General features: G+C 38.4%; 2 protein-coding genes across 6 annotated transcripts in view; one reads left to right on the forward strand and one right to left on the reverse strand.

Annotated features, from left to right (window-relative positions):
- Nucleotides 1-23,506, reverse strand: part of shisa6 (shisa family member 6) — a 66,019-nt gene that overhangs the window by 21,791 nt on the left and 20,722 nt on the right. The gene's annotated exons all lie outside the window — the stretch shown is intronic.
- Nucleotides 12,407-13,779, forward strand: LOC310734902 (uncharacterized protein; the record flags this gene model as incomplete). The annotated part of the gene is made up of 3 exons (XM_083557375.1): nt 12,407-12,989; nt 13,112-13,394; nt 13,531-13,779. The coding sequence occupies exons 1-3, from the start codon at nt 12,859-12,861 to the stop codon at nt 13,777-13,779; spliced, it is 663 nt and encodes a 220-aa protein (XP_083413501.1). The 5' UTR covers nt 12,407-12,858.

Below are 23,506 nucleotides of genomic sequence, written 5' to 3' on the forward strand. Positions count from 1 at the left end.
TTAAGACCCATGGGCCGAATCCATTCCGCCTCACCATTTTTCTGTGGCCCACAAGACCTGGAATAAGCTCTATGAAATTTAAAGCACACATTGCCAATAAACTCACACTATGCACCGCTAGAGAGCAGTGTTTCTACTTCACAGCCGTTTTTTTTCAACGAGCGGACATTAGAAATATAAACAATCAATCCCAAAATGTCCAAAAAGAAAAAAGTTGACGCTAAAAAAAGAGTAAAATATATGTTGGCATTTCGACACCAAAGATAGAGCCTTGTCTAAAAATTATGAAGCAGACTGCAATCACAGCAGGAAATGTTTACTAAAGCTACCGTCAAAAATTTAAAATCTTAATAAACAATTTGGTCCACAACTAGATTTTTGCCCCTTGTGTGCCCCTGTTTTAAGCTAACACATCTAGATGCAAATATTTGCGAATTAAAGCTAATGTTTATTTTTGAAATCCAAAATTTTTAAGTCTCCAGTGTGGGAAAAAAAAATAAAGAATTAGTGTTACAGTTCCAATCCTTTCGGAAAGTCCTGTTTATCAGGATATAATTTAATATTCACAGACGATCATTTGTCAGTCAGGACATATTACAACCTGTAGTGTCGGTAAAAATGTCGTCGTGCTGCCAAATGATTAATGGGATTCCATTAATCTCTTCCCCCAACGGTTTTTATTGTCTTCTTAAATAATGGGCGAATGTGCGCGTAGGGTGACGACGAGATAATCGCTAACTACACTTTTCACCACGAGACTCTTCAAACACGAAAACGAGTTCACAAGTAGCAACCTGAACTTGCCCACATCTGATTTCAGCAAGAAGCCCTAATTAACCCTCAGGCATGCCTATTTTTCACATATCACTTTATTATAGTAGTTCTGATTTGATATGAGGAGTAGGAGGCTGTTGAGTGGGAAAGTGCCAAATGACTACAGCTCTCCAAAGATGGTTCTTGGTCTTCAAATGTCAGTCGATGCCTGGCTGAAATCTGTACTCTCTACTAATTAAAGTGCAAGACAGTTTAAAGAGAGAGAGAAAGAGCAGGAATGTTCTTCATCGAGTTGTGAACGACATCAGCAGAGAAGATGAAAGGTTGTGGAGATGCAACACTAACGTGATATTACTCCCAGCTAGTCGAAGCCCATCACTTTGATCCCTTACTATTAATTAAACATCAGCACGCGTAGCCATCACCGACTCAGAACTGGGGCATCGATTTCTACACAGCATCCGGCTAATCAGCGAGTCACAATGGCACCCCGATACCACAGCCTAGATGAATGACAGCTCGAGCATTACACCCGTTTAAAAGTCAGTCGAGCTTCTGCGCTACCGCTCAATCATGTCAGCTGATGTCAACCCTAAATCAGACTTTTCTCTTCATCAAAAATGGATGCTCGTAGCAGGGGGTGCAGGCTAGATGGTTCTCTGGCTGATTTGGGTTCCATGACAGGTCACAGGTCTCCAGGCATCCCCGGGGAGCACACTAGCCCTGATCTCAATCAATCCAAGCTAAGATTTTCATTTAGATTGCAGACCAGAGTGAATAGTCTTATACGGGCTCGGCTTCTGTGCCGTTCATTCAAGCAGCCCATGCCGAGTTGGTGCATTTTTCATGAAATCACTAAAAAGGAGTTTGCTCAGAAAGGTATTATTGCGAGGGATAAGCTGTAAGACTAATGCAAAGAAATGGATGGTGAGAAAAACATTAGACTCACATCAGGAATCTATTAAAGCAGCTGTATTGAGTTCAGGCCTAAAGTTATAAGCATTTAAAGTTCTGAATGAACTCGTCTTCTTAACGGCATGTCCTTCATGAAACAATTCGAACTGTCAGAGTAGTCAGCATACAAATCGCATGGCTTTCCAAGAACACCACATCATTCAATTTGGATCACCATTCTGAGATCCAGCACCTTGAAAACATTCCAAATATGTAATTTTTTTGCAGTCTTTAAGGGTAAAATTATATTCTTTGACACAATGCAATGGTCTTAATATACATTTCTGATAAAGTAAAAAAAGAAAAACTTGAATATGTACATGACGTTTCCATTTCAATGGATATAAATGGTGAAAAACTCTATACGTTAGAATGTGACAAAAATACAATGTACAGGATTAAATATTTGCTTCCTGGGTTGCCAGTAGTGTCTTTATTGTGACTCAGAAGAACGAGTAGTCTCAAAGAGTGATCCTTTCATTTTGTACTGGGCGTACATGAGCAAAGCATCGCAAATCTCCATAGGAGATTGTGTACAGGAAACAGAATTTAGTAGTTAATCTCATGACTCCTCTGGTCCGAGTCATTCGTTCTTTCGTCACATGACTCCTATAGATGCTACACAATGCAATAGATCTTTTTTTGGTCCGAATTTTGTCATTATTGTTGCAAGACACTACACAATGCAATAGTTCAGGTTCTTGACATTTATTATTCTCAATCTGTTTATTATATTTTGTCCTTAGCTGCACTGTCATATTTGAATTATTAGAACTATAGTCAAAGTTGGTTTATGTAGATGTGCTGGGGATCTGACTATTTAAAATGTAACATTTTATATTATTTCTGGTTAAAGTAAAGAAATGGAGTAAAAAAAAAAAAAAAAAAGATTTGTTCATTTTGAGGAACGAGAATCAAAGAACCAAGTCAGTAAAATGTTCCTATATTCACATTACTAGTTGCCAGGTCTTGGCAAAGTTTCCAATACAACAGTCCAACCACCATAACGATCTTATTGTCTTAAAGATATTGTTCTCAGGTGTGTGTCTATGTTGTGTGCCTTAACCAAGCCAATCCTTTGCCATTTTTTTGGTCAGTTTGCAACCCTGAGTGTGTCTGAATTCATACAGTCCTTCATTGTAATGGGTGTTTTCATATCTGCAGCGATAAACTACCCCATCACCAGTGATTTTCTTAATGCCAGATTTAATCGAGAAAAACAGGGAAAGACAGAGATACAAAAAGTGAGAAAATGTATGAGAAGATTTTTGACCTAAATCATGTATGCAGTGGTATCAGTGATGACTAGTAGCCTAGCGCTCTAATATGCTACATTGCTCATGAACAACAGCATAATCAGAACAAACTGAGATGAACACTTAGCCACTTTATAACACTTGGAAGTGTGCCACAGATTACCATTAATTACATTTTGATGTTTACTACACCCCAAGGATATTTCTTTACAACAAATAACCAGTGTGTCCGACGCAATGTTTGATATGCTAACTGATCAACTTGAGAGACAAAATGACATGAAAAAATACACTGTATTGTTCTACCCCTAGTACAATGCTCCTTATTATCCAAGGTCAGGTTGAGAAGCCATTCCGTATCCATGTGCTATCCTAATTTGATTGTGTTCTGCGTGTATTTCCCAGAAATGGGAAACCGGCTGAAAGCAGCATTTCCTTTCTGAGTGAGAGTGAAGTTCAATAGCAACTCTAATCTTAAATCTGAGGCATCTCTATTTATGCTACAAAGCCCATTCGCATTTCTCTGATAGTTGCTTAGCATTCGGAGTCTAGAAAAATGCTGCCTTCTGTCTCAAAAAAGGTCTGTCTCGTGTTTTTTATCTTCTTCTGAGCTTTCTTTGTCTCAGCCATTACAGTTTTAAGCATCTAAAAATCAACATTTGCTGAGATAAGCACATGGGCGCAGTAATAACTCACATTAATTAAACATCCTGAGCACCGGCAGGATCGATGGGGGCCCTATTGTTCTGAAGCACTGAGACTCTCTGTCATTAGCATATTAACAAATCAAATCAAGTAGCAATGCCAGACTGAGGCAAATCGTATCTGTAAAGCGAAAGCGAGCGAGACAGCTGAAGTACATACGACTGGCGTGACGTCCCACCGAGAGCGTTCGGCTGCTAAGTGCCTGCTCCATCATCATGTCAGCATAATGAGAAACATGTGAGACAGGGGAGGCTGCGTATATTGTCGCCCTTTCAGAGTTACTCAGGTAACTCGGTTATATGCAGTAAAGTGAGAGGTGTGTTTGAACAACAGCTCGTTCTCGAGTGCCAAGGAAGCCAAAGCTCTGATAGACTCTGGAAACTGAAATGCATCAGTGACTCACTGTGATTAGACAGAAGCTCAGCTTGAGGCCTCTTCAATCTGTTTACTTGCTCTTACACTTAAGCAACTTAACTGTACGTGTGTGTCTGTTTCATAATTCATTTCGGATCCATTAGACAGATCTACCTCGTTGATATATAAATATATCACTTTAGTGATAAATATGCAAATGCCAAAAACAGCAGCGGTGTTGGCACTTTAAACCTGTAGGTTTAATCATTTAATAGCAGGCACCATTAGTTTGCTTGCATTTCAAATGTAAATTGTCGGGGGTTATTTTTTGAGTTCAATTAACTTCAAAATTCACAAGTGCTACTCTGCTGGTCTAAACTCCATCAGAACCACTGACTTATGCTATAAGATATTTTTGTCCATGAATATGCATTAATTGTCTATTCTCTTCATTTCGTAGTGGGTGCAAGTGCATCCGAGTGTAACTTTAGGTTGCAGTTTCTATCCAACCAGATTTCAGCCGTCACGTCAAGTGTCGCAGGGTCACAGGGAAGGGTGAGGCCTTCAGAGAAGTCCTACCTGCGTCTTACAATCCATGTTGCTTAAATCTGTCCTTAACCAATCTGATTGTGATATGCTGATTTCGAGGCCCTCTGGAAGGCATCTAATCACCTCAGCATTTTCACATCCTTTGACTGGATGGTCAGTGGATGGCCAAAAGGCACAATTGTGAAACCATCACAAAGTCTATTTTGTAGAAGTTCACTGATGAAGACTAGAATGCAAAAATGACTGTTCCTAAATCATTGTTGACTCTTTGTTCATAATGCAATTTCCTTGAACTTTTTCCTCCTCCATTTTTCTCAAGAGGTACTATTCGATTTTTAACATGCCCGAACAAAAAAGACATTCTTGGAGAGGTTTCCCATGTGATCCACAATGCCCGTGATGTCTTTTCTGATCAAGGAAGAATCACACAGCACACAGAATGGTGCATACGTTCTTCAGATTAATGCAGATAACAGACAAGTATATACACAGATTGGAAAAAAACTGGGCTAAAGCCTTTTTTGACTAAATAAGAAGAACCAGAGATGTGTGAGCCAAGACAAAGACATTCTATTAGCTTACAGCATCTTAAAGATTCAATAGAGTCTGAACAGACAACATAGGAATGTCTGTTTAGAGAACTAGTGTGAGGCTCACCTTAATACTAACAGGTACATTTACACACACTTGTTTATAAAAACCTCAAGCCAGACTAGGACTTGGACTCCAAATATCTTTATACTCTACATGTAAAGTACGTTCAATAGGCATGATTGTCACAGAAATCTGTGTGTAGATCTGAATGAAGATCCCTAATGAAGAAAGAAAAAGGGTAAGATATCATGAGAAAGGAGCCTTGAATGGAACCAGACAAGCAACCCTTATCTGGCTGTCACCTGAAAGTGGATTCTAAACCATTTCTACAGCATGACTGTACATAGTAAGTCCAATAGTACTAACATTTTCGTCAAATGCCATCAAATGATAGTATGAGGATCCAAAGGCTAGGTGTGATCCCGCAATACAACTGGAAAATCATTCTCAATTGAAACGCCCATGGATTTGTAATTAACCATATTTAGTTATCTATTGCCTTTTGTATAAAAATTTTGTATAAAAGCAATTCACATTTACTTTGCACAGGTTATTAATCATTCTAATTTGAGTAAAGACACAGTACAGTAAAATGGTTTATTTGCGAAGTTAGAAAGCTGGGGTCAGGGCACAGGGTCAGCCATGATAGCACAGAGGACAATGACTGAGTTATTTCATAGAAGGGTTTTGGGTAAAGCCCAGAGCATTCTGTCAGATGATTTTAAGAAACACAATTATTTAGTCAAGCATTTTGTCAGTAGGTCTTCCTAAGGTCTTAGATCTTTCCTTTACAGAGCCCCAATTTACACCCTAATCACAGTGTAAAGTGTCCTTAAACACTTAAACAATGAGAATGCTTAACAACCTTTATTTTTTCTCTTCCTGTCACCCTTCTTTTCTCTCTCTCTCTCTCTCTCTCTCTCTCTCTCTCTCTCTCTCTCTCTCTCTCTCTCTCTCTCTATGTCAAGTAAACACGCCCCTGAGATTCCAGTGAACAGTGTTTCTGTCCTTTCTTCTCTTCGGATCTGCCTGGTTCATCCTGACAGCCTACCTCTGTATGGAGACCTGCTCAATTGAGACCACTCTGTGCAGCTCTGGATGGTTCCACATCTACAGCCTAAAGATCCTTTAAGCTGCTGACCTACTCAAGAACTTTGAGGATTGATCTGGACTGTAATTAATAGCAACAGTCTACAACAGTGGCTCGGGACAGTTTGCATGAATAGATCTGCATTTGCACACCTATTACTACACAACTAAACTATGTTATTACAATGAATGGACATTCAGAGCCACTCAGATAAGGATGGGTTCCCTTTTGAGTCTGGTTCCTCTCCTCATACCATCTCAGGGAGTTTTTCCTTGCCACAGTCGCCATTGGCTCGCTCATTAGGAACTAACTTATACAGGCAATATTATTTTAGAACTTTTATAACTGTGCACAAAGCCAGCTCCATGAACATAAGCTTTGTATGGGTTGAAGTGAAAGATCTCCTGCTATTGAGTTGTGATCTCACAACGTGGCCGATGAATACAAATGTCCACAAGCACACTACATAATCGAGTGGAACATCTTCCCAGAAGAGTGGAGGGAATTATAAGAGCAAATTGCGACTAAATGTGGAATGCGATGCTCAAAAAGCACATAACATACTTACGATCAGGTGTCTGTAAACGTTCGGCAATATAGTGTATGTGACAGGCTGCAACCGAATTGCCTAATAAACAAAATATAAATAAACAGATGAACTAAAGGTTAAGGATCTAAGAGTTGTACTTTGGTAATTGAATTCACAACCATTCAAACTGGAACCCAGAGCCTTTACCACTAAGTTTCCACTTCCCCTAAAGTGTGGGAAAGGGCATACCATGGCTCGGCTTCAAACCGGTGTAGTTGTCGCCACAACACAGAGAAACAACCACTATATGATAACGCCATAAGACGCCTCCGCTGTCAGGCCGCGTGGTGAACATCAACTTTTTAAAGCAGAACTTTCCCCATCTGTTTGTAGACAGACTCAAAAAGCCAAGAGAGCAAAAACGCTAAAGCACAAGGTGTGATAGAGAAGTGAGGGTTGCAAAAAAAAAAAAAAGAAAGAAAGAAACCGAGATTCCTAATGTGAGATGGCAGATTTTATTTCCATGCCATGCACAGGGCTCGGGGATCAAAGGGGAGAAGTAATTTTAATTCAAAAACTCATACCTCATCGGCGGCCGACAAGCTCATTACTGAAAGCTGCTAAAGTTAGGTGGCAGGAGAAAACGATGAAGGCCTATGATAAAAGACAATCTTACACGTGCTTGTGGAATCATTGATTTGTGCCATTGTTCCAGTCATCTCCCGGCTCCACGGGCTACGAGGAAGATTTATGGTCCCTAAGCCTTTATGATTAACTCTCGTACAAAAAAAAAAAAGGTGAGCACAAAACGTGAAAAGGCTGACAAGATCATCATAAAGCATTATAAACTGTAGCACTTAAAGCTCAATGTTGGTATCATTAGAATTTTTTGTTCCACTTTTTGTCACACCATAAGACAAAAAAAAAGAAAAAGAGACGTCCGTTATATAACACTGTTTCCGCTCAGTAGTCAAATTTCACGGGTGCATATTTCCAGTGCCTGGTTTTACCCTTTAATTAGATCCAGAAGAAAATGCAGGTCTTGGTAATGTTCTTCAGCGTTATAACGGTGAAGAGACACAGGATAGCCTCATTAAGCAGAGGCTCGGCCTAACATGGCTTCTCTATGCTCCTACACAAAAACATCTAGTGCATATAACACAATAGAGATAAGCACAATAAGAAGTCATGTTCAGTGAGAAGGTACAGTTTTACTATGGAATTGGGTGTTTCGACCGAAGAAAGTTGGTGTGGGGGGTGAGTGGGGGTGTAATCAAATGCAGCAATCAAATCTTGACATCCTTATTGATAGGTGCAATTTTTCAATTTCCCGCTGGTCTTTTTTAACCATAGTGCTGGTTTAAAATGTATTTTTGCTTCATGCACCGTTGCTCTGTTGCAACCAGCCTCCTGTAACCTGCAGAGCTTTTCTTACTCCATAATATCAGATTGAACGTTTGCCCTATTTGCTATAACGTGTCTTTTTGACAGACGCTTACTTCTCTGTTACTGCATTGAGACTCAATAGAAAACTGGAAATGAGTGTTAATAAAAAGAAATGTATTGAAAGAATGAAAGCATACACACATAGCACCCAGACATGTTTTATCCTCTCTGTGTGGAATGTTTGACTAGGGACGGTTCGCTAATGAATTCAAATGACATAAAATAAAAGCCGGAGAAAGCGCACAAAAAAAGTCAAAATAATCATTTAGATAATGACAGCGAAAGAAAAGCGAAAAGCGCCGTGCCAATGGAATAATTTGGCTATGGATAAATTAAAAACTGCATGAGCCTCATGAATGGAATTACTGCTTCATCAAACAAGCAAATGAATTAAATCCCCAGTCGAACAGCGGCCCATTAGGGGAACGTGTGCAAGTAAGCAAGCACGTGAAAAAAACATGCTAGCATACGAGTGCTCATGTGAAAGTCATCACTTGGGCTTGTTTGATTGTGCCACAGAGATGAAAGCCACATCTATCATTAGCATGCGAGCTTGCATTATGGCTAGTGCATCTGTCAAATGCTACTAAACAAGCATGTACTCTAGTGCATATTTAGGCTAGAATCCAAGTGCACAAGTATGCTAACATGCAAGAAGGCAAGGAAGCAAGAATGAGATTTAATATATCTATTAGGATATACGTAAATTAGTATATACACTGATCAGGCATAACAGTATGACATGACAGGTAAAGTGAATAACACTGATTATCTCTTCATCATGGCACCTGTTAGTCGGTGGGATTTATTAGGAAGCAAGTGAACATTTTGTCCACAAAGTGAATGTGTTATAAGTAGGAAAAATGGGCAAGTTTGGGAATTTGATTAAGGCTCACTGATGCACATGGGGAGTGAAGGCTGGCCTGTGTTTTACGATCCAACAGACAAGCTACAGTAGTTAAAATTGCTGAAGGAGTTAATGCTGTTAATGTTTAACGAATAAGGACTGTTTTGAAAGCAAAAGGGGGACCAACACAATATTAGGCAGTTGGTCATAATGTTATGCCTGATCGGTGGCCATAAAGTAATGCTTTGTCGGTGTATGTGCATGAGTACTTTAGTATGCAAGTGCATACAGTGCATCTGGAAAGTATCCACATTTTGTTATTCCAAAATGGATTAAATTCACTATTTGCCTCAAACTTCTATAAACAATGTCCCATAGTGGCAATGTTAAAGAAGTTTGTTTGAAATTCTTTTTCGAAGTATTTACAGTCTTTGCTCAATACTTTGTTTAAGCACCTTTGGCCCCAATTACAGTCTAAAGATTTTTTGAGTATGATGCTTGGCACACCTATTTATTTTGGCAGCTTCCACCATTCTCTTCTGCAGAACCTCTCCATCGGATAGGATGGGGAGCGTCGGTGCACAGCCATTTTCAGATCTTTGCAGAGATGTTCAATCGGGTTCAAGTCTGGTCTCTGGCTGGGCCACTCAAGGACATTCACAGATTTGTCCCGTAGCCACTCCTTTGTTATCTTGGCTGTGTGATTAGTGTCATTTTCCTGTTGGAAGATGAAGTCACCCCAATCTGAGGTCCAGAGCGCTGTGGAACATGTTTTCATCGAGGATGTCTCTGTACATTGCTGCATTCATCTTTCCCTTGATCCTGACTAGTCTCCTAATTCCTGTCGCTGAAAAACGTCCCCACAGCACGATGCTGCCACCACCATGCTTCACTGTAGGGATGGTATCGGCCAGGTGATTAGTGGTGCCTGGTTTCCTCCAGACATGACGCTTCCCTTCAGGTTAAAAAGTTCATTTTGAAAGTCCTTCAGGTGCCTTTTACTAAGGAGTGGCTTCCATCTGGCAACTCTACCATATAGGCCTGATTGGTGGAATGCTGCAGGAATGGCTCTTCTGGAAGGTTCTCCACTCTTCACAAAGAAATGCCGGGGCTCTTTCAGGGTGACCATTGTGTTCTTGATCAACTCTTTCCCAATCGCTCAGTTTGCCCGGGCGGCACGCTCTAGGAAGAGTCCTGGTGGTTCAAAAATTCTTCCAATCACGAATGATGGAGCCTACTGTGCTCATTGGGACCTTCAATGCTGCACAATATTTTCTCTACCCTTTCCCAGATCTGTGCCTTGAAACAATCCTGTCTTACGGACAATTCCTTGGACATCATGGTTTTGTTTGTGCTCTGACATGCACTGTTAACTGTGAGACCTTATATAGACAGGTGTGTGCCTTTCCAAATCATGTCCAATCAACTGAATTTACCACAGGTGGACTCCAATCAAGTTGTGGAAACATCTCAAGGATAATCAGTGGAAACAGGATGCATCTGAGCTCAATTTTGAGTGTTATGGCAAAGGCTGTGGATACTTATGTGCATACGCATTTTTTTTTTCTCGTCTTGCTTTTGTAATCAATTTGCAAAGATTTCAAACAACTTCAACTTCGTTCATGTTGTCATTATGCTGTATTTTTGGTAGAATTTTGAGGAAAATAATGAAATAGTAAGTATGTATGTGTATAAGCAGGTTAATGTATACTGTAAGTAAGATGGGATATGCAAGTGCATAAGAGGTCTAATATGTAGTTGTCAAGTAGGATAGTTTTGAAGTCCATAAGCAGAACTGATTGCAATTATCGTGGGTTAAAGAAAATTTCTGTCAAATCCTGTTGCAAGCATTTTAATATTCAAGAGGATTCAATAATCGAAACTATGATAGAATACAAGTTGCCTGCAAGTAGGTCAGTGTGTGTAGGTAAGCATTCGATAAGCAAATATATACAAATGCAAGGTAGTATAAGGTAGTGTGTGTGTGTGTGTGTGTGTGTGTGTGTGTGTGTGTGTGTGTGTGTGTATATATATATATATATATATATAAACAACAACTATGCAATAGGCTAGTATGCAAGTACTAGTAGATTAGCATGTGAGCAGGTTAGTATGTGATTTGAAGGTATTCTCATATGCAATTGAATTAATTAGCTAGACAAGCATGCAAGTATGCAAGGAAACAAGTGTGATATTAGGTTAGTATATATGTGCATAGGTTGGTTAGTATTTGCAAGTGCACAAGTATGCTTGTACACAAGTTGACTAGTTAACAAGTATTTAGGTACGTATACGTGCACACTAGTTGGTTAGTAGTTAGTATGCTGGTAGGCTTGAAAGGAAGTCAGTTAGTCAACTAGTCAGTTAGTATACATATATGTAAGAAGGTAAAGTGAGCTAGGATATGCAAGTGCATTAGTATAGTGAAAGCTAGTGTGTGTGACTAGTCTAGTAGGTTAGTATGCAAATGTGTAGGTAGGTTAGTCTCCAACTGCAAATTACGGGTAAAACGCTGTCAAAATAACTCATTAACAATGTGTTAACACAAATTCTATTTTAACGGCACTGATTTTATTAACGCAAGATTAATGCAGTGTGCATTTTTTATAAACTATATAAATAAATACAAAAGAGGCAAAATTAAAACCTTCAATGGCACACAAATTTATTTATGATGTCCTTTCTTTACTCAGATATAAAGTATAAAAATAACCAAGCCTCAAATTAAGCACCAAAATCCGCAATGATGCACACATCCGGCAATTAAAACCATCCGGGTGGAAACATAGCAAATGTTCCATTTGGTGTCTTGATGATTGACTTAATTCAAAACACCATAATTACTTTAATACATTTACAAGAATATTTTTTCTTCATGCTCCACATTGAGTTTGGTTTCACTAATAATAAACATACATTTGCATAAAGATCCATATTTATCCATGCCCATGCTGAATAGAGTATTAAAAACTTTAAAAGTATTAATTTAAGGTACATTCAAAACAAATAGAAATGTGCTATTAAGTTGCAATTAATCACTCATGACAATCGTACGATTAATCACAATTAAATATTTGAATTGATTGACAGGCAGTTAGTGCACGTGTAACATCTATTACAGTTTTTCTCAAATGCTAAAACACAAAAGCCAATCCTCTAAACCAAATGACCAGTTGTCTAAACACATTTACTAAATCTAGCCATCATTTTCCAATATCATAAATACATTTCACATGAAGACACAATTCACAAAACACAATCCTCCATTCTCATAAATCTTAACACATTTTTCTTTGGTAAAACACAAGTTGCAAAAGAACTTCCTTTGCATATTCTCAAATGAAAGCTCATGTGATGCAAAATGCTTGCCACAGTCAGCAATATTTGAACACAATGAACACACCTGGCGTCATTCATTACACACAACGACTCAAAATTGAAGACACTTGTTGCTAATGCTGTGACCACATGTACAAAAGCAAGTTCAGAGTGCACAGTTTGCTGAAGATTCCAAACAAACACAGTGGATGAAGGCAGAGTCAGGGGAAGAGGAATTCGAGTCAGAGGAGGGAGAAGAGCTGGCAATGGAAGAAGAGGAGCAGGCCAACGAGGAAGAGGAGTTCAAATCAGAGAAGGAAGAGGAGCAGGCCAACGAGGAAGAGGAGTTCAAATCAGAGGAGGAAGAGGAGCAGGCCAACAAGGGAGAGGAGAAGGTCCAGGAGGGAGAGCAAGACAACCTCGCACCATCATTACGGACGAGATGCGAGCAACAGTCATTGACCATGTCATTGTCCATGGCATGACAATGGCTGAAGCAGGACTACGAGTCCGTCCAAACCTGAGTAGGTTCACCGTGGCCACCATTATCAGGGCATTCAGACAACACAACAGGTATTGTACTCTATTGCTTTCTTTGTCACAATACAATTTTACAAGCCTGTGAAAGTAGTCTATTGGTTTCAAATCAGTTGTTACTGTATTGTAAAACTGACAACACATGTTTCTTTCTATAGAGTTGAAAGAATGCCACATAGAGGTGGGAGGGTTGCCATATTTACAGCGGCACAAGAAACCCTCATTGTGGATATGGTTCGTGAGAACAACCTCATCAGACTCCGGGAGATCAGAGACAAAGTCATTACCGATAATGTCAACTTTGAGAGCATTGATGATGTCAGCTTGGCCACAATAGACCGAGTTCTCAGGCGCCAAAAGATGCGGATGAAACAGGTCTATAGGGTTCCCTTTGAGCGCAACTCTGCACGACACAAAGACCTACGTTACGAGTATGTGCAAGTAAGTATACATCCATGTTCACAGTACAGTTAGTGGACATACCGTGTTGCTCAGTGGCCTACATTACTTCTGGACAATACTGTGCTACCTGATTGACTGTTGTTCTGAACACCTGTGCACTTTCACATTTTCACAGAGGATATTACAGTTGGACACGATGGCCAGACCTCATGAGTACCTCTTCCTGGATAAGCCTGGCTTCAACCTGCAGAAACGAAGGCAAAGAGGCCGTAACATTATTGGCCAAAGAACCATCACTGAGGTTCCTGGCCAACAGGGGGGTAATATTACTCTTTGTGCAGCCATGGGTTTGGAGGGGCTTGTCTACCATGCTGTCCTTGGGTCTTACAACACCCAACGTCTCCTCACCTTCTTGAGGAGCTAAAAGACATCCTCCTGGACCGCCAACAACACCATCCTGGGCCCGCACATCAAATTTATTTGATCATTTGGGACAATGTACGCTTCCACAAAACAACCCAAATCAGAGAGTGGTTCACCACCAACAGTAACTACTTTTTAAACGTTTGTCTGCCACCCTACTCCCCTTTCCTGAACCCTATAGACGAGTTCTTCTCATCATGGAGATGAAAGGTTTATGACAGACAACTATACACTAGAGAGGACCTCCTAAGGGCAATGGAGCTGGCCTGTGTTGACATCCCAGTGGAGGCCTTCCAAGGATGGATTCGCCATTCCAGGGCGTTTTTTCCTGCTGTGCCTGGAAAGAGACAATATAGCCTGCGATGTGGATGAGGTGATGTGGCCCGATGCAGCTCAGCGACATGATGCCGCACAGTGATTGTAGTGTGTGTGTGTGGTGTGAATAAAGTAAATAAAAAAAACTTCACACCCTGATCATGTTTTCAAGAGTACGGTTGTGTGCAATAGATTCTGTTTTGGCATTGAGTTGTGTTACAGTAGAGTACATGCAGAATTTACTATAGATTTATACTCTTCATATGAAACTCTCAAATCTAAATGCCTAATCGTCTGCAGAGATCTAAGAACATCCATTACTGTGAAGTTTCAAAAATATGCATGGGCAGTTATAAAACAAAGAACCTTCTCACAAATTGAGCATTGTGTTTTCAATTGTTTTGCTGTAGTGTGTAATGATGTATATAGTGTTTACATTTTTGAAAGCTTCGAGCTGCTCTTTTGGTGTGAAAGTTTGAGCTTTTGAAGTGAGAAGGTGTGGTTGTGTTTATGTAGCTTTAGAAAAGGGTGTTGTGTATTGGGGAACATGGAGGAAACGTTTGTGAAATGTGTTTTAGCATTTGAGAAAAACTGTAATATGATTATCGCGCTAAAAGAGTGCAAAATTATAGACTGAAATTGTCTACTTAAATTCTTATGTACATTCATTCATTCATTCATTCATTTTCTCCCGCTTATCCGTAATTCGGGTCGCGGGGGCAGCAGTCTAAGCAGACCCCCGCCTTCGACTGCTGCCCAATCCTCACAGCACCGTCCCTTACGGTCCCTCCTGCAGGTGGTGAGCCCACGGGAATCTTATGTACATGTGATATAAAAATGTATATATTTTTTTTTATAAAATTGACAAACATTTCTAGATTTCTGTTGTCACTTTGTCATTATGGGGAACCGAGTGTAGGTAATAAAAAAGATTATATATATATATATATATATATATATATATATATATATATATATATATATATATATATATATATAAAATTTTTACGACTGTAGCATCAGGGTGCAACATAATGTCCATGGGTCGTTCATGAACTATTCGTTCATTTTGAACGAGTCTTCAATGTGACTTGGAAGAACGAGTAGTCTCAAAGAGTGATTCATTCATTTTCTACTGGACGCGCATAAGCAAAGTTTTGCAAAATCTGCGGAGGTTATGTACAGAAAACAAGAATTGAGTAGTTTATCTCTCGACTCTTCTAGTGTGAGTCGTTTGTTTTTTGTCACGAGACTCCTCCCATATATATATATATATATATATATATATATATATATATATATATATACGCAATGCAGTTATATATGCATATATACATTATTGGAACTATAGTCAAAGTTTGCGTATTTGATTTCTGATCAAAGGAACGAAATGAACAAAATGACAAAAAAAAAGATTTGTTCATTTTGATGAATGTGATTCAAAGAACCAAGTCACTAAAATGATTCTATCTTCCCATAACTAGTGGACACTGGAGTGTGCTGTCTATTTATCAAGCCTTAACCTAAGCCTCATTACGTTGCAAGTAAAGTCTTAGACAAAACTTAATCACTGTAGGCTTCTTTTCAAGGAGAAAGATTGGATTTACTGTTACAATAATAGCCGGACTGCTGTTCATTTAATCATGCACATGAGTCACTATTATCAAATAGCATGCAGGGAAACTTTTAATGTAATTTGAGATAACCGAAGGAATCTCGTCATCCATGCGGTTTTAAGACCCACTATCGATTCATCTTTGATTGCAATATGACGCTATTATCTTTTCTTCCCTGGTAATAGAGAGGAAGCGTGCCGATCAATAACTGCATTGCAAACATACACGAGAGCACCGAGGCGACCAACAGCAGACAAATGACTGACCACAATTACAACTAGGTCAGTGCTGGCCTCGCAAATGGCCAATTAATGTTGTTGGATGGATGGATTCGAATCGGCCTTTTTTGTTATCTCCGCTAACAACGCTGCAGCATTCTTAGTTAAAAGGACGGCTCGGTATTCCAGGTGTACACAGAAGCAAAAGAATAACATTAAAGCATGATCCTGAAATAGCAGCGGTGTCATCTTTTAGCTACCCCGCTACCCGCTAATCATCTTAACTCGCTCATGCTTAATGTTACTTCTAGTACACACTAGCTACACAAAAGCACTCACATCAGTCAGAAGACTTTGCAATTCTCTTTGAGCCAAAACAAATATCTACATTTTATAAGTTCAATAAACAATAGAAAATTTATTTTGAAACCATAAAGCAGAAATAAAGAACAAAGAAGGACTAGAAATGCGAGAGGTTTAGCAAGCTACAATAGAAAGCAGAAAGCATTCATTATGACTTCACTGATGGCTCAAAGATAGCTCATTGCCACTGAAGGCTACTAGCGAAGGCTAGGGCTAGGTAAAAAAAAATTGACAATGAATCCCAGTGGATTGACTTTGTAATCTTTGTGTGAATCTTTTTTATTTTATGGAGCCGAGGTTTTCGGTTTTCTGGTCCGCGCCGATACACAGGTCATACTGCAGTAGCTAATGCTAACCTAATAGGGATTTGCTATATCTATTTGCTACAAAAGCCCATGTCTCATCCCGATTTGTTCATTAGCAATATTTGAATAGTATTGCAGCTTTTAATATTATAAATCATTATTAACCTGCTGTTTATCATTTCTGTCAAATTCTTCAGTTGCCAGTTTTGAAAATCCTCCATGGCACTGTCATGGCAGTTACTAAGTAAACATGAATAAAAAATTAATAAATAAATAAATATATATATATATATATATATATATATATATATATATATATATATATATATATATATATATATATATATATATATATATATTTATTTTTTTTGGATAGTGTTATAAATCTTAATAAGTGTCTATTCTCCATGTGGACTACCACAGAACAAAAAACACACATTTTTAGCAAAAGCTTTTATCACAACATTACCATTAAAATTAAAGCTATAGGTATTAACATCATAATAACAGGTGAAAAAAAAAATCCTTCACTTTCTTTTCGACATTTACACTCTGCATTAAATAAAGTGTAGGGGTCGATAATTCTCTTGAGCTGCACTCGTTACGTCTAAAAATTCGATTACATTTTTTATTCAGTTCTGTCATCAAAACACTGTGACCAATAAACTTTGTTTATGGCAAGGAAAAACTCCCTGAGATGTTATGAGGAAGAATGCTTGTGGGGAACAGGACTCAAAACGGAACCTCATCCACATCTGGGTGACACAGAATGGCCATTTATGCATTTATGCATCAGCTGTCCACATTTGAGTGCAAAACCGTTTATAGCAACTGTAGTCTCGAGCCATTGGAACTAATTACAGACCAAATCCATCTTCATGGTTCTTGTGGAACCATCCAGGGTACCTCATGTATCAATACATACAGTTCTTACATACATCAATACATTTATACCCTCTGTTGAGGAGATGCTGTAGATATAGTTTGGGTTATATTAATAATGGTACCTTATGAAAATGATAAATAATTACACATATGTTAGCAATCTAACGATTATCGATTGGAGTTCGATATCATCTAATTAATGCTGTTTCTTTTCCAACTTCATTCATTTGTAGAGACGTGGAGGAAGTGGGCATTTTGTTTGCAGAAGAAACGGCGTTTAAACCGACTGTTCTCCGGCGCGTTTAAGATGCTGATTTAAATGCATGCCGGTTATTCACTGGTGCGATCTTTCAAGCATGAAGTGCATGAGCAATGCATGACTGTTTAATATTTAATCAAAGAACAAAACCAGTTGTTATTGCTCCTCGGGAAGCTGTAGGCATAAATGCATTTGGCATCTGGCTGTGGTTTGTGAAAATATCTCAGGTAGAGAAACTCTTTCACGCTTGAATGTACTGACTGATGGGAATGGATAAATAAAGAAATAAAGAACTAATCTGATGATCAATCCTCTTTATATATATATATATATATATATATATATATATATATATATATATATATATATATATATATATATATATATATATATATACACACACATGTATGTATGTATGCATGTATGTATATGTATGGGGAACTGGAAGCTTACTAGTTAATGCTCTGGGTTACTAACTGGAAGGCTGACACAAGTTTCCTAACATCGCTGGGATGTGTGAAGAAAGAATTTTAATGTGTTGTAATGTATATGTGAAAATTAAAGCATATATATATATATATATATATATATATATATATATATATATATATATATATATATATATATATATATATATATATAAATAATATTTCTTTTTCTTTTTTTGAAGAGATTCAGACACCTTTGCTTATTATGATCTAATGACTGGTAACAGTCGTTTGAAATGGAGTTTAATTTCAGTCCCATTTTACTTTTTTTATATTCCTGTTCATCTGATTGAGACAAGCATTTACGCTGAATAAATGTGACTCACTAAGAGCAAAGTGAGATTTATGGAGATCGTTCCATCAAAAGAGGCCTTTGTTCGTTCACACATTGCTTCTCGTTTCTTTAATTGCACCTCCTCGTTTAGTTTCCATGCTTCCCGTTCTCGCTCCTTAGCCCCTCCCTTCCCGGGGAAGCGAGGAACGGATGTGTAGAAAAGGACAGGAGAATCGAGAACAAACATATTCCCCAAATGAGACATCCTTGTTCGCTCAAGCTTCACTTGCTATTTGTGCCCATTGTTTATTTATCCTAATTATAACCATTCGTTTTTTGTACCCGTGGTGCTTATTACTGCATTGTGTATTTAAATGTTTTAAGCTACTCATTTAAAGGCTTAAACGGGCTTATGTCAAAGACGTTACAGAAAGAAGGATTTACTTTATCTGTGATCTAGAATCTTCCGATCTCCGCTCTCTTTGATTCCTCAGGGTCCATTTGAAGACCTGGTACCCCCTTAAAGATGGCAGATTTCAATCGATTTCCAGGTCCTGAAAGATGTATGATCGAGGGAGCAATTAGGGTATTGTGATGTCCCCTTACTCACTTTTAATTGCTCGAAATGTGTGAAAGGGACAAAGAGGACACTTTGCACACGTACAAATCCATGAAACGCATTCTAATCATAATCAGTCTTTTTGGCGAACAAGACAAGGCATCCTCGCACTCGATTTGAAAAATGTTCCTAGTAATCAATCGAAATAAAATAAAGGGGGAGACGCTGATGGTTAAGGCTTTGTGGAGATGATGCATTTCTTATGCGCCTGTTTTCAAAGGCCCTGTCCATTGCTCACACTGCTTTAGACTGTGTCTGTGAGCAACAGCAAGAAGAAATGGGAATACAGTCGAGCATGCCGTAATCAATATCGAACAGCGGAATACAAATTAGAAATCTCTATTTATGTCAAAGCCTCCGAGGAAAATCCCCAATGCTGAATGAACACCTACAGAGTTGAACTAAAACCCAAACCCATGTGAACTTACACAGACACTGACCACAAGCACAGAAAAGAAGATATACACGCAAGATAAAACAACTTTTAAAAAAGCCATTGGAACTGTTATCAAGAGAAGACATGAATATGTGCATCATCATGAGCTGCTTTTTTTTCTTTACTGTGTTCTCATATTTCCAATGTTTTAGTTATCATCGATAAAATTCCAAAGCAATAAAAAATTAACGATTGCTTTATAAGAACTAATTGCTCTGACTCAAATACCGCCATAAAAACAATGATTATTTCTTTTCAGTTTTTCTTTAACGCTAATTAGAGGATATGTATTTTATATGTATTACATCAGCTTACAGGTAAAAGCACTAATAGATCTTTGTTTCAAGTTGAATTATCTAAGAAGTATAGAATATTCACCAGTGTGTTTTTATAGAAATATGAATATTGTAACCTCCACTCTTCTGGGAGGATGTTTCCCTAGATTCTGGAGTGTGCTTGTAAAGATTTGTGTTCCTGGGCTGCAGTCGACATTTCAATTCATCCCAATGGTGTTCAATAGTTTCGAGTTCAGTGTTCTATAGCAGGCCACCCAAGATCATCCACTCCAACCAGTGTAAGCCATATGCTGGAACAGGTTTGTAATGGGAAAAATGTAATGCTATGGCAACCAAACACATTGTGTACTACAAAATTAAGGTACACAGTTTTATAGAATGTGTTTGGTTGCCAGAGCATTACACTAAATAACAGTAAAAAACAGTATGGATGATAAATCATACTGTTTTAATAGAAACAGTATGATTTATCGTCCATACTGTTATTTACTCAGTAGGTACGTGATAAATAAATAATTAAACAAGTACTTCTGCTAGATGCTAAACTGCATTCCTGTTCTGTGCGATAACAATAAAATTGCATGTATCTCACACCAGAGCAAGTTCCAACTGCGTTCAATTGGTATTGATTAAAGAACGACACAACATACTTAAACGCTCCTTCACTTCCCACTATGTTTCTGAGAAATGCACACAGTGTCAAAGTGTTAGAGTGCACACAAAGTGCAATATCTAATATCCTCTGTCTATTCTATTGTGGTGCAATTAAAAGAACAGTCTGACTGCTTTGCCACAAGAATGAATAGATTCCTATGCTAATGAAGGATCACTTTTCTTAATACGTTTTTCGATTACATGGAGCATCTGCCATACAAGTCCTCGTGTGAGTAGTTACTATAGAAACATTCACATTGCATATTTATATACATTTGTAAATTGTCTGGCAGCTACAATTACTGCTAAAGTCCTTCTGACCAATCAGAATAAAAACCAAAAAAACCTTGATGCTTCATATATTACGGTTTAAAAACAAGAAAATGAATCAATTCAATCTACAGAAATCGAAATATGATGATGTTTAAAATATAAAAAATATGGCAAATATACAACAAGAAATAAGTACACAAGTACTGGAGCTGCATGTTGAAATATATGTTGAAATATGTGACTGACAAATCTCTGCTCGTAGCACGAATATAGCTGATGCAAGGCAAGCTATACACATCTGATGTGATAATAACCTCCAAATTATATATTCTGTCATATCACAGCTCGCACATACCTAAAGCAATATACTGCAGCAATAAGCAATTTCAAAACTCGTGGCAGATTTGTACAGGAAAGCTGACTCTCAATTTGTCAGTCACTGATTGATTATTCTCGCTGAGAGACGGGATAAAAGAATGCCTGGACTTCACAGATGCTGTTTTTTTTTTTTTTTTTTTTTTAAACGAGATATGAGGCTTGTGGTGTAAACAAGTGAGCTACATTAGTTTAGCATCGTGCCAAGTGCAGATTTCAAATGATCACACACTTGCTTCGAATCATATGCAGATGCTAACCTTGCATGCATTGTCCTTTCGTAAGTGGGCACTTAGAAGTTGCAATTTTTATGCATAATATGATACAGAATCATAAGTCTAGGCATACTGCTGGAATCCTCTTCAGCATATTAGCTTGTGACACTCTAGAATTTGCCTTTCAAAGCATATCAATATTCCATACCAGTAGCGGTGATCTTGAAGCGGAATTTCTCTATTCCTTACAAAAGAAGTTGGTGTCGCGTTATGTGAAAGTAATATCGGATGATGGATCAAGTTTATTGGGCCCGGATGGCATTAATAACGACACTGCCTCAAAATAAATGGACTAGTCCAGAACTTTTGGCAAATGGATATCGAAGGCATGTTATTCTCAGCCTTTATTCAGAAAATAAGGTCATCGTGGAACACGTGTATGTCCCTTTTCACCTCTTCAAATCTAGAATTTGCAAGCAACTCAGGTAAATAAAGCTGGATTACATTTTTATATGTGTATTATTGATTTATTAAAAGAGGAACATTTGATAGAATAGAATATACCATATGGAAAAAAGTATTGACACCTGACTTTTCCACATTGTTGTATTGGATGTACTTTTGTATTTGATGAAAAATCTCGCTTCACCTGACCTAGAAGACCAAACCTTTTCCAGCATGATAATGCCCCAGTACACAAATCCAATTTTATGAAGATATGCTTTACAGATAGGCTGGAAGACCTTGAGTGGTCTGCTCTAGGGTTGAGTAGTGACCTCAACCCTTTGGGTTGAATTGGAATGCTGACTGCACCGCAGGCCTCCTCACCTCACCTACATCAGTACCTGAGTTTACTAACACTCTTGTGGTTGAATAATCACCAATCTCCAAGCACACTCCAAAATCTAGTGGAACATCTTCCCAGAAGAGTGGAGGTTATTATAAAAGCAAATTAGTTTCAAAAGTGGAATTGGATTTCCAAAATGCAAATCATATGGTCGGATGTCCACAAACGTTTGTGAATAGAATGCAGATATAGTGAAATGAAATCGTCAATGAGGACTTTACAAAAGAGTAAAATTCTGTGCAGTTGGAGACAGTTTCTCATTAACGCCTTTGGTGGTTCCATAAAATTCCAGTGTAAGAACGGGAGTTTTGAGGATGGATTTGGACTGTAGTTAATGTCAACAGTCTGCTGCTTGCTTCTGATCATCATCACTGTACCCCGCAACATCATATATCTGCAATAAATGGACATTCGGTGCAACCCAGATGAGGACGGGTTTCCTCTTGAGTCTGGTTTTTCTCAAAGTTTTTTTCTAATGCCATCTCCGGGAGTTTTTCCTCACCACAATTAAATTGAATTGAAAAGAGTAACTTTTGTTGAATAAAAATGCTACAGAAAAGTCACCACCCTTTTTGCATTAGCATCGTTCCCATTGAGCCTTTAATGGCCAATTGACCACATTTAGGATTTGAGTAACATACACTGAGCAGGCGTGACATTATGACCGATGCAGTGAATAACACTGATTATCTCATCATCATGGCAGCTGTTGGTGGGTGGGATATATTGGGGGAGCAAGTGAAGGTATTGTCCTCAAATTTGATGTGTTAAAAGCGTTAAAAATGGGCAAGGTCTGAAAAGGGCCAAATTGTGATGGCTTGACGACTGGGTCGGAGCATCTCCAAAACTGCAGCTCTTGTGGGCTGTTTATGGTCTGCAGTGGTCAGTATCTATTAAAAGTGGACCAAGGAGGTAACAGTGGTTAAGCAGCCACTGTCCAATCCAACAGAAAAGCAACTGTAGCGAGAATTGCTGGAGAAGTTAATGCTGTTAATGCTCGAAGGATCAGGACTGTTTTTGGCAGCAAAAGGGGGACCGAACGGTGGTCATAATGTTATGCCTGGTCGGTGTAATATTCTGCATTTTCCCCCAAAATTTTCAGCATAAGGAACACTTTCAACAATTAAAGTGTTACGTGCAACAGTATGCTGAACTTGAAACTTTTTTGATATGTGCAACATAGCTTAAAGCTGCTCTGTTCTATCGCAATCTTCTCCAAGGTCTCCCTCGCCTCATATCTGATGCATGACTGCCTTTCTGTCTTCCCAAAGTTTAATTAATTGTTTTCAC

The sequence above is a fragment of the Silurus aristotelis genome (assembly GCF_946808225.1).
Source record: "Silurus aristotelis genome assembly, chromosome: 12".
Lineage (NCBI taxonomy): Eukaryota > Metazoa > Chordata > Actinopteri > Siluriformes > Siluridae > Silurus > Silurus aristotelis.